This window comes from Hyposmocoma kahamanoa, unplaced genomic scaffold, assembly GCF_003589595.1.
Source record: "Hyposmocoma kahamanoa isolate Upper Pololo Valley unplaced genomic scaffold, ASM358959v1 93, whole genome shotgun sequence".
Classification (NCBI taxonomy): domain Eukaryota; kingdom Metazoa; phylum Arthropoda; class Insecta; order Lepidoptera; family Cosmopterigidae; genus Hyposmocoma; species Hyposmocoma kahamanoa.
The window spans coordinates 22,855,275-22,868,311 of NW_020654810.1; the positions used below are offsets into that span (position 1 = coordinate 22,855,275).

At 38.7% G+C, this 13,037-nt stretch overlaps 1 protein-coding gene across 1 annotated transcript in view; it reads left to right on the forward strand.

Annotated features, from left to right (window-relative positions):
- Window positions 1-10,653, forward strand: part of LOC113237492 (josephin-1-like) — a 17,026-nt gene extending 6,373 nt beyond the window's left edge. The window contains exons 3-4 of the mRNA XM_026473989.1: window positions 8,021-8,201; window positions 9,470-10,653. Coding sequence (XP_026329774.1) covers window positions 8,021-8,201; window positions 9,470-9,760 — 472 coding nt within the window. The 3' untranslated portion in view covers window positions 9,761-10,653. The remainder of the gene's footprint in view (window positions 1-8,020; window positions 8,202-9,469) is intronic.
- Window positions 10,654-13,037: the final 2,384 nt, after the last annotated feature.

The following is a 13,037-nucleotide window of genomic DNA, read 5'->3' on the forward strand; positions in this document are numbered from 1 at the left end:
GGTGGTAGGGTCCCTGCGGCATCTAGACGCGAATTTTCTGCAAAGAGTGAGGCAAAGAGATTCGCCTTCTCTTCCGCAGTATGAGCCAGCGAGCCATCCGGCCTCAGCAGAGGTGGCAAAGATGGGCGACAAAAGTTCGATTCGACCGCTTTGGCCAGGGACCAAAAGGATTTGCTGCCTGCTGGATAAGAGGCAAGCTTGGCTCCTATGCGGCGCACATGGTCGAACTTGGCCCTACGTAACATGCTTTTGCACTTCTTGGCGGCCTTATTAAAAGCTTTCTTCATGTTCTGAGTACTCGGAGTTTTGCGTAGTCGAGCATCTGCCCAAGCTTGGTACGCGGACTGTTTACGTGCTTCAGCACAACTACAATTAGCGTTAAACCATGGACGAGCTTGGGGTCCATTGGGTACATCAGAGTATGGAATGTAATACTCCATACCCAAACGCAAGACCTCGACTACAGCATCAGCACAGCTCGACGAGTCTCCTGAAGTAAAGCACGCCTGCCAGAGATATGACGCAAAGAAATGGCGCATTTCGTCCCAATCTGCTAACTTGTATCGCCACACCCGTCTCATACCACTAGGGCCCTGATCGGGTGGGGAGTATACGGATACAGTTTTCACCAGACAATGGTCGGAAGTACCCAGTGGGGCCTCCACAACCACAGAGTATCGGTCCGGATCAGTTGTCAGCAGAAGGTCCAAGCAATTAGCCGTATGAGATTCAACATCTGGTATCCTAGTGGCGCCACTGACAAGCTGGGATAAGCTTAGCGTTAACGCAAGTTTACGCGTCTCTCTCCCAGCGTGATCGGTCTTCTGGTATGGGAACAACCATTCTTGATGGTGTGCATTAAAGTCCCCCAGAATGACTAGTTGCGCCGCTGGGTACCTATGCTGAATCTCATCAGACGTCTCACTTAGATATTGGAACAGCTTGGTCGTCTCCTGATCTCCACTGTGCGATCGGTAAACACAGCAGTACACTATTTGTGTAACTCCTGTGTCAACCAGAAGCCACAAAATTGAAAAACTCGGTGCCTCAAGGTTCTTGAGACGCTTGACACAGATGTCATCGCGAACGTACACACAGACTCCGGCACGAGGTACGAACCTGTGCTCCAGAGTATACCCGGGGTAGCTGAGGTACGCTGCGTCAGTCGGACATCTGATCTGCGTCTCTGTGAGGAACAGCAGCTGCGGTTTGTCGGTTTCAAGGTGGTAGTGGACCGAATCGAGATTTGAGTGCAGACCTCGGATGTTAGTGAGGTGCACTTTTAGTGGGAGGACGTGCAACCGCTGTGTATACTTTTTTCCATTTTTATAGTTTTTCATTTTTGGATTTGGAGAAGTGAATAGGCAGGAGGAAGGCAGTTGAACGAGGCACTGCGTCGTGTTCAACCAAGCAGCAGACTCATACTGCCACACGAGGTTACAATCGGCTTGGAGACCGCGGGGACGCCCGAACCCCCCCGGAGATGGCCACCTGGTCCTCCCTTCCGGTCGCCAACCGGCAAGGTGGAGCATTCCGGGATTTTTCGTTGGGTGGCGGGGCAGCCTTTCACGGGTGGCTTTCCCGCTACTTGGGCCCCCAACTTCCCACGGTCGGCCAGCGGTGCACCGTGCTTCGGATCCCGCTAGCCTCCAGAACCGAGTGCTCAGTGTGGCAGTACAAGCAGCTACAACTCGCCGTCAGACGCAATGCAACTGTTCAGACCCGACCTCCAAATGGCAACTCCCGAACACGAGTCGGAACACGGTAAAAACCATTTGGCGACTCGACTGCGTCGGGAGGGTGGTGACTAGCCACGGCCGAAGCCTACCACCAGTAGTTATTGCTCTTTAGCACCACCCAGGGGTCACTTGTAGGGTCTCAAGGGTAAACCTACGGAAGCGAGCAACATCAACCCCCACGTTACGTTTTTACTTAAATGAGCATCCTGGGCACGCGGGCGAGGCTGGCTTGAATTTGGTCCACGCGGCGGCCGCGCGATCATTCAGAGAAATTCAAATGTTGTAGGCTACTAAATATAATTTAGATTCGCCATTAATGTAGGCGTGGCGATGTCGGCAGCCGCGCGGCAGCCGCGCGAAGACTTTCGCCTCATGTAACTGAGGGCTTATCAGTTTTGTGTAGTGATTAGTGGTTAACAGTGTTGATGACAATTGTGTCATATTTACATTACATATGTAATATAAAAAGTGTAAGTCTTAATTATGTCTACTGTTTGTGCACCCAAATAACTTAATAAAAAAAAGTATTTTGATGGAATGTAACACATCTAATGCATTGTTCCAAGAGGTTATAATTGCAGCTATCATTTAAATTCAAGCCACACAATCAATTATAGTTCAATTTGTTATTGTTTACTTCCCACACTTGAGTATTGTGTGAGTAAGACCTATAATTAAATTAACGTTTTCAATTGCTTGTTGTTAAGAAAAGGCAGTTTGTCATCATGTCATATATTTATATAAACTTCAAGGAAATAAATATACAGAGTAGATAATAGCTGCTTTAGAAATATTAGTAATAGTAGAATAAATGTATTACAATATTTATTCTATTGATTGTAAAACATGATATTTTTTTGCGTGAAAATACTTCACTAGTAGGTCAATGACTGTTGTAGTTTATTTTTATTGTTGAACAAAGATGTCGGCTGAGTGAGAAGGTTCATAAATCTCTCACAAGATGTCGCTTGCGACGTTGAAAGCTGAAAAAACCCAGTATGAAGATGAACAAGATGCATAGAATCATTTAGCTTATATTAACTTGACCTGTAGCTCAGTCTGCAGAGTAGTGTTATGGTACAGCGTGGCCATAGGTTTAAGTCCTGTAAGGTCGAAGAAAAAATTGAAGAAGCAATTTTTCGAAAAAATTGTCGAGAAAATCGGCTCAGTAGAAGTTGGTCAAATTTAATAAAATGTTATTCATGTAATAAAATGCTAGTGAACGAATGTTGAATTTTAACGGCTTTTTTACCGTAGCGCCTGTGAGAAACCTATGAACCCATTTATAAAGATTAACTAACACTTCACTATGGTAGCGTCATCATCATTACCCACAGCCCGACTGCTGGGTGTGGACCTCCGTTAGTTTGTTCCATCCACCACAATCTTGCTCCAGTCTCACCCATCTACGGTCCGCGATTTTGGCACTGTCGTCTGAGTATCTTATTGTAGAAAGTTTTCGTAGCTATCTTTTGGCCGAATGGTGGCCATTACTCTATTGGTAACCACCACATTTCACAAAATGTCCTGTCCAATTGCGTTTCAGCTTCGTTATCCGATCTCAAACGTCCTGAACCCTTAGTTCGTCTACGGATTTCGCCTGCCTACACGGCCTACATTTATTTCTCTCGTGACTTTGGGTGTAATTTGTGGTTGTCTATGTGTGTGTCTATTGCACCCGCGACACAGGGTGTCTCTAGTGCGGGGCTATGTTGAGCGTGTGCGTTATTATTATTAAGTCTTTGTGGGTACGACATAATGTTTGAATAATTGGACATAGTTATGCAAACTAGAACCAACCCACAAAATGTCACCTTCGAGATGATTAGATTTTTGCAAAGACAGTGTGAAGAAATAAATGGGTAAGGTATTTGAGACAAACAACGTGAGTTATGTGTAACATTGAGAATGATATAGGGAAATTATATTGTACAGCAATAAATAGAAGACATTATGTATCTTTTTATTTCGTTAACGAGACCATGTTCTAGTTTTTGTAACGAAAACGTTAAAGATCTACAGTACTTCAGTACATGTGACATGGATCCATTTAGCATATTTAAAAAACAACATTGTATGACGTTAAGCAGCATCGTTGTTTTTAGCTATTAAAAAGTTACTTATTTAGGGTTGGTACCCTGAAGGACTTTTATTTTCTCCGTTTTGGCTTGTTATATTACCAGGATCTTGATGTGAACAGGTAAAGGACACGTCTGGTGTTCTACCTAAATACATAACTCAATTTCACTCGAGCTGTGAGTTGGTTCCTGTTTGCATAACTAAGTCCAATTATAAGTGAAAATAGAAGTATTTTCTTTTGATTTTTTTTCAGAGTAAGGTATTAACTCGGGGTTTCTTAACCTGTGGTCCATGTACACCTAAGAGGTCCGTGTAATGAACGCTGGGGGTCCATGGTGAGCCTACCTCACATAACAAATGCATTATATAAAAATTGGTATGCAATATGTTGTGATTAAATACGAGTAGGTACTGTGCGCGTGACCTCTTTCAATTTTCGCACCCGAGAGACGAGCGAGCGACACGCGCGTCAATGCAATCCGCGAGCCTTTCTTCATCTTTTCGGAAAAGATTCCGTAGGCTTTTTGAAATTTTGAAATTTAGAAAAAGGTTAAGAAACCCTGTATTAACCGCTCTTTGTGTATTACGTGAAGGTTAGGTAAATATACTCAGTTTATTCCGATTATAGCTAAAAAATAAAAAAATATAACCGATTGAAAATTTTACGAAGAAGTGCCTGATTAAATTAAAAAAGTAAAAGTTTTTAATGGTTTATTGCCATAATATAAAGGGCAGGAGTTGGCACTTCTTCGTTAAATCTTCAATCGTTTATATTTTTTTAGCTAATGTAGATAGGAAGGGCATACCCTTAATTCGTGAAAGTAGCAAATAGGTAACAATGATTGGTAATACATTCTTCTGGAAAGTCTGCTCCCTTCTTGCTGAACAAGTGGCGACCAGCCATCCTGATATCAGAATGGCTGGTCAATTATTTTTTTAAATTTCTCAGAATATATCAAAAGTAGCAATTATTTAGAAAAGGTAGCAAATAGATAGCAATTCTTGAATATACACTCAGTGCCAGACGCCACAGGCGACCAGCCATCCTGACGGTCACGTCAAAACGACCACCATAACGTGCCGGTACTTTAGCTACGGTACTCCTTATATCCAAACACTACTACATATATTTCTACTCTTTATATATGTCATCTGACTTGAATTCGACTAAAACCATATTTAAAATAATTATCTCATGGTTGTTGCTATGACGACTCTCTGTTATACATAATGCTAATGTTTAAAGTTAGATTCGATAAATATTTCACGCCGTAACATGTCACATTGTGACATGGCTTAGCTAATCACTTAAGTTACAACGGTAACAGGAGTCTAGGCGGCCTTTTCAATTATGAGCAATTCAAAATCGATTGAACGAGTTTTGTTACGATCAAGTGAGGTTACTCTAGTGTAATGGGGTAGATTCAGAACCCCCGATCCGATTTGATATCGTACGATTTCTTTTCATTTTTATTGACAGCACCCGAATCGAACGTCAAACTGTCGCATTCGAAACCGAACCGAAATGACGTCACACCCGTACGATTACTCGAACTTCTCGACCGGCAAAGGCTTTAAACGTTATTCAGAAGACAGTTATCGAATGAAAGTTACCGAACGTCCTATTGTTTACAAAGAAGAATTAATATGGAAATCTCCTATTATTTTAAATAAACTCTGGATTTTGTTCCATTTTATTAATTTATTTTAGGGCAAGACTAATGCATTCCTATATTTTAGGCCTTCTAAAGTCTTAAAAATGTCTATAAAAGGATTTTCATTTTTCTTATAATGTATTTTAAAAAAAATAAAAAAATCACCGACTAACTCCGTAAACGCTGTTGGATAACAATATCGTATCCGAACCCGAATCGAACGTTATAGCTCGGAAAGCGCCCTTCGATTCGAGAACGATATCTAATCGAATGATTCGATTAAAATATTAAAGAGTTCTAAATCAGGGTTTTGATTTGATAATTTATTTATTTCTGTAAAAACACAGGTTGTATAGAACTTGATATCTTTTTACGAAACCAAGTGATGAGACGAACAAGTTGCCCACCTGGTGGTAAGTGCCGCGCCTGTCCATAACAGTTGCAGTACCACTTGGTGCTTTAAATCACAAAGATCTGAGGGGCACTCGAAGACATAAGTTGACAAGCCCCATGTGCCTGTAATTTCACCGTTAAAGTTGACATGTACAAAATATAGTTTCACTGTCTGATCAAACAGACCCAGAAACACATTGAAGGTATATTATACATTTACTCACATGCACTTCAACAGACTCACAATATCACATAGACGTGCGTACATGGATTTATAGTAAGATTATTTTCTCGCTGCAGATTCGGCCATAATTCGGTATTGCGCTCTCTCTCGCACTTACGAGTAGAGTACGGGTAGGTACGGGCTAGGGCATAGGTTCCCAAACTTTCTGTCTTACCACCCACTTAGGCAATATAAAAAAATTTGAACGCCCATCACCACAAGAAATATTTGAAAACACGTATTTTTTATATTAACTTAACACAAAAAATCTCAAGGAAAATGTAATTTATATAGATAATTCAGGTTTTTTTCAAATGCGGTAGCGCCCCCTGGACAACGTCAATTGCTTCTGAGCTCCCCCTTGAACTCTTTAGCGCCCAAGGGACCTCTTTGGGAAAGTATGGGCTAGGGCTTTCATCCCGGGGTCGTTCTCTAAAATTTCGAGTCTCGACAATTTTTTGGCATTTTCGAGACTCGGGACTGACGTTTTCAGTCTCGGGAATATCGAGATTTTTACACTTAAGTTATTCAATTCAAAAGTATTAAAAATCTACTAAACCGTCAATTATTCATTATTCTTGCTACATGGACGTGGCAACACTGTAGAGTGCAACTTAATATAATTTGTGGAGATTTCAGAACGGCAGTAACAAAATCAGGTCCTTTACATCTGAAACTGTACTAAACTAAACGCCCTTTGTTTCGTAAGTACCCAGTATAAAAATGAAAAAATAAAGTTCTTAAATAACTTTTCATTTTATAATTTGTGTTAATAAAGAACTTAATTAAAATATCATGTTTTGACAGCCTAAATGCCTAGTCTTTAAGTATGGAAACCTATCTTCAAAACGGTCTCGAAAGTACGTTTTTCCCGGTATTTTTTCGCAGGGTTGTGCAGTACTGCAAATTTAGTTGTAATAATGAAAGTAGGAAAGGAAATAAAATATAATACAAATTCAATATACAAAACAATATTAAAATAAACCTAGTAAGATCAAGAAGGCCAGCGAAAAACTTCCTGATTTCACGGGATTTTTAATTAATTTTAATTTAATTAAAATAAATAGGTTGCTAGCAGATAATAAATTAATCCTAGAACACTGCACTAACTGCGCGCTCTTAGTGACTTCTTTGTTTCCTCCTCTTCCTTTGATTTGTTGTAAATAATTCACGCCAGCTGTCATCGTTGCCGCTAGGATTTATTGTCTACACCATAGGTTCCAAACTTGTTGGATCACCTCTCACTTAGGCAAGATAAAAAAATTCAATGCCCACCACCACAAAAATATTGAAGACACGTATTTTTTATATATTTTTAACTTAACACAAAAAATCACAAGAAAAAAGTTATGTATTTGTAGTGTAGTTTATGTAGATGACCCAATAGTTTTATTCTCAAATCAAATCAAATCATTTATTGTGTACGCACGTCTATAAGGTCTTATTTAACATTGTTGTGTCAGTACGTATTGCCAATTTTACGGCATACAATTTACATAATTAAATTAATTTAACAGTATACTACTACATTTTAATTACAAAATGTCAAATCTTAATTTTAATTTTAATTCTTAATTATATTTATGTCATTATTTTGTGGTGGTTAACTATTATTCTATGTTCTTGTCATTTAAGTAATCGCTGACTTTATAATATGCTTTCCCAGTCAATAAATTAAATAATTGCTTTTTAAATTCTAATGCGGTAGCACCCCCTGGACAGTATCTACAGAACTCCGTATACTTCCGAGGCCCTACCGCTCCTCTAGGACTCTTCAGCACCCACTGGGTAGGGACCACTTTGGGAAACTATGTTCTAGGCTGTAATAAACTATTTCCTCTAAGTTATTATTTAAGTAAATTGAGACTTACGTCCGTGTGGATTGGTGATGTCACATGTTATTATGTTCTATATTGATTAAAATATTGCAGAGACCCCGGGTGCCTGAATCTTTCCCACATCTGCGGGTTCATCCTAAACGTGCCGTCGGACTACAAGTTGGGGTTTGTGATGTTGCCGCTACGCCGTCGCCATTGGATCACCATTCGCCAGATCGGTGGGAGCTTCTATAACCTCGACTCCAAGCTTGATGCACCACAGTTGATTGGCAGGGTGTGTATGATTTTATTATCGTGTTGTATCAACCTATACAGGGTTATTTGTACAGTTCTAACAGCCTGCAGGACTTTATTACTAATATCATAAACAACTTTTGTTTCATGACGGTTTACAAAACATAATAAATTTCTAGGTTTTTATTGAATTGATATCCAATTATGTTTTTTGGGAAATTATTCCACTAGTTTGTTATAATTATTAATACAAAGATCGAACACTCAGGAAAAGATCCTTCGACGACGGTCAGCTAGAAGACGTAGGTTCAATCTTTGTTTTAATAATTATAATAATAAATTTCCTGAAAAAAAATGTTTAGTCGCGCAGAAACCGGTCGTGTTATAAAGTAAAAATACTTTTAATATAAAGGGGTTTATACTTATAATTTTTGGTACACACTGAACAGTCCCATATCATTCTACATAAGTTTTGTTTATAGTGTTTGTTGTTTGTTTACAGTCCCTCCTTATCAACCTCTTGGTTATGCATGAAGGGCACTATGACCTGTGCGCGCACAGGAACCTTACAGTTCAGGTTCTGACCCCAGATTAGCCAGTGTACAGGGTTGTCACATACCTCTGTCACTTGACTTCATCCGGTTCTTCGAGAGGCTAGTGCCTCGGTTGATTATTTTGTATTAATAATTAGATTTTTTAAACCAACTTCGAAAAAGGACATTTGTGAACCGATTTAGTAGCAGTAGAGTGAAAGAGTTCGTCCAGGGAAGTACTGCCACCTTACCTATTCCTGCCGCCAAGCTGTAATGTCAGCATTACTGTGTTCCGGTTTTGAAGGGTATGGTGAAATTACAGGCACATGAGACTTGTCCATTTATGTCTCAGAGTAACGGGCGCAGAGGCAGTGCCCTTCAGATCTTTGCGACTTAAAGCTCTGAGTGGCGCAATAGTTACGGACAGGCGTGTAGCATCAGGCGGACGACTTGTTCGTCCCGTCACTTGATATAACAAAAGAAAAGATTCTTTTTTTGTTGGAAAGGGGATACCTCAGTCCCATTCAAAGAAGAAATTGTTATAGGGTGGCAAATTAGGGGATGATTCCGGTTTATTGGATTTCACCTATGTTCCGTTAACCAATTTCAATAAAACTTGGCAAATACATATAATTTCACAAACTTTTGACGTAGGGTTTTTTTTATTATATAAAGTTATGATTTGAATCTCAATATTACGTAGACGGCCCCCAGACTTGACCCTGCAGTGAGATAATACAGGATAATTAAAAAAAAAAATTATTTCAAATTTCAGAGCAGCGAATTAATAGCATATCTAAAGGAGCAGTTGGAGAGCAAAGAGAAAGAACTATTTGTGATAGTGAGTAGAGAAGTAGAAGAAAAGCAACTGTGGCTGCATCAAACGCAAAACGTACATATTAAGCAACAAACGCAGAATTCGCCAAACACGCAAAGTTCGCAGCAGCAGGAATCTATACAGAACAGCAATAGCCCTTCTGACAGCATATCGTCGTTTTCCACGTACGACTATAATAATCGGGACGCCGAATGCGTGAAGTTGGCCGAAGTGAGAAACTGTGTATAGAGTGTATTAGTGTGGTAACGAATGGCAATTTTTATGTGTTCACAGGTTTTCACGGGTGTAATGTCGACACACATGTTGAGTTTATCCAAAAAAGTATGGGATTGTGTCCAACCAATCTACAGTCTTGTCTTTTTTAATTAGGAGTAAAATGACAGTTCGTTGCACAAGTGTTGCCCGCTTGCAAGCAACTAGTGATTGCAGTCGATAAATATTCTATCGACTATCGACTAAATGTTGGTCAGGCTTATGCAATAAATAGCCGACCTTGTTCCACCAAAATACAAAGAGTAGACATATTTTCAAACATAATTGTTTTTGTTAAATGTGTATTAATAAAAATCGATTTCGATATTAGTAGGCCAACTGTCAAAATAAGAATGAAGAGGCAATAACGCAATTGGTAATAACTAGAACGCCTTAACATTCACACTACAGATGTTTTGTACAAAATTTTACTTTCCATCGCTAAACCTCGCGACAACAGCTACTTAAAATGACTATTTAAAATTATATTGAATTGGCAACCCTAAGCAAATGTCATTTTACTCCGTCTTCAAGAAAAGACAGACTATACTAGATAATACACGTATTGTATTGGGCTGTTATTAGCTGGTTTACGCCAAGATTCACATGAACAAATGGCGCGTGCCACAGTTTGTTATTGTTAGTCTGATAACTGCGCACGCGCTCATACAGCTCAATCTGCTCAGTTCTTTAATATTTTTTCTTGTAAACAATGCGCTGTAGTGACCTTTAGTAATAGTCCACAAGTATCAAAGTTTCTATTAATTCTAATGTTATAAAGGAAACATTCTGCGACGGTTCTTACAAGGACTACAGGGTTTCATGTCAATAGTATCAGAATTATCTTTGATTACTATATATTCTTCTTACTGTACCGATGGCATATCGACTGTGAACTGGCAACCGGTATTATCTCAATTTTCTAAAGATTTCACTTTTGAATACCATTTTATACTATTTCATACTCCGCAACGTTGCAAGAAATTCCATTGTTTTTAACAACAGATGCTATATAAATGACGCAAACAAGTTTTTTATTCATCCTGTAAAGTTGTCAAAATTGAGATAGTACCGGTTGCAGTTCACAGTCCATATACTATAATGCGGGCAGGCTTCTTTCGTGCACCCCATTGACGGTTAAGAGCTGAGTCTTTGGGCCATAAATCATGCCAATATGTCTCACTTGCTCGCACTTATTATAGAGCGCTGTAGTGTAAGAAGTACAGTCGAAAAATTAATCGACGAGTGGTGAAAAAAGATGTTTGATACCATAAAAAACAATAGAAACTTTGTATAGAGTATTTACTACGATTACCTTATTTAAACAATCCCAGTTAATGTGTAAGGCCAACAACAGTTGGTGGACTGGGTTTCCGGCTCGGTGTTGCTATTGAAGTCGTCGTTATTACTGACAATTACCACGAAAATTGGTCTAAACAGCAACACTGTCAAACGTTTAACAAAATTGGAAGTAAATTAACTTTTGTATTATTTATTTAATATTTACTTCCATTTTTACTAACATGGATTTCAGTAAAAGTTAGACAGTTAATTGGTAGAGAAAGTGGTTTTAATTGCAACACTGAGACGGAAGTGTATATGGCTTTCCGTATACAAATCCACCATTGGAGATGAGTTATGACCTCTTTCCTATGGGTCTAAACAAGTGAAATATACGATACGTATTAAATAGTTATCCATTAAATAACCCTGTATACAATCCGAAAAGGTAGAATATCTATGTCACTGGACTATTTGGTATATCTCAACATATATGTGTGTTAAGTTAAGCAATAACCGAAATTTTAAATAGGCAGTCTACTTTTAATAGTTTTATGGGATATTTCGCTTTATGAATGAAAGTCAAAGCTTTGGGAACTACACTCATGGACATATTAAGAGGAACTCTAAAACGGTTGAATTATGGTAACAAAGTCATATAATTGTAATGGGGTCCACATATAAGTAAGTTATCAAAACGACTCAGCTCTGCAGTGTACGCGATTAAAAAATTACGAAACCTTTCACACGTCGAACCGCTAGATTGATTTACTACTTTCACAGTTTAATGTCATACGGCATTTTGTTTTGGAGTAATGCACTTGCGTCACAGTACATTTATGAAAATGTAATTAATGTTAAGAATAATAATATATTTTTTTATGAATAACAGTGTCAGACATAACATTAATACGAGGAATAAAAATAAACTAGCTGCTCTTGACAGTAATTTTTACAAAGACACAAATTCATTTAAGGGGCAAGTTATACGCTTCTATGTTAAGATTCCGGGTGATATTCATTATTCATTATTATAAAACTAAAGTGAAACAAAAACTTTATTCTAAAGGTTTATTACACAAATTCAGCGTACTTGGATGACAAAATGCCGCGGTAGTAACCCGTTGAACTCTTGCAGGTATTCTCGATCTAAGATGTTTGAAATAAATATTGTAAGTGATAAATGTATTAGTTACGTATATTTACAAAGAGCCACCCTTAGAGTTTCTTGCTCATTCGTCTCGGTGGAATCTGCATTACGAATAAGCAGTAGAATTTAATCAGTACATCGAGTATATAACCAGAAATAGAGACGAAATAAGGGCCATCCAGTTGTGGCAACTGATCAGGCAAATAGGCCTTATATAACTTTTAAATATCAACTCTCTTTCGCACTGATATCACAAATTAGAAAGCTGAAATAGTACAGCGCCATCAACTGTGTGTACGTCTCCGTATATTCCAATAATATTCTGTAATTATTGTACTTGGTACTTGGTACTTGGTGCAACGGGCTGGTATCCGCAACTCGACGACAAAGCGCCTATTTTGCGTGTGGTGTAATTATTGTAATAAAGATAATATCTCCAACAATGGGGGGTGGTTCCATTCGGTGGTGCGGGAAAAACAGTAAAACATCTAATTACGAAACAAACGGAATCCCATTTCATCGATAATTAAATATGTAATTTTTCAAATTTCGCCCATAATAGCAAAGCTCAAGTTAAACTGGTTGATTTGAAGTGCAACAATTGACGACACCCGTCAATTGTTTCGAATTCGAGTTGGGTTATCAGAGCGCAGTTGTCACCACAATGATATGGCAGAATAGGTTTCAAAGAAATTAAATGACATATCGTCTCTATTTCTGGTTATATACTCGATGAATCAGTATGACAATTACAAGGGTAACTTGCTTATTTAAGCAATAAAGGTGTATTGACTTTGAACCACTGGCCAGATATACTAGAAC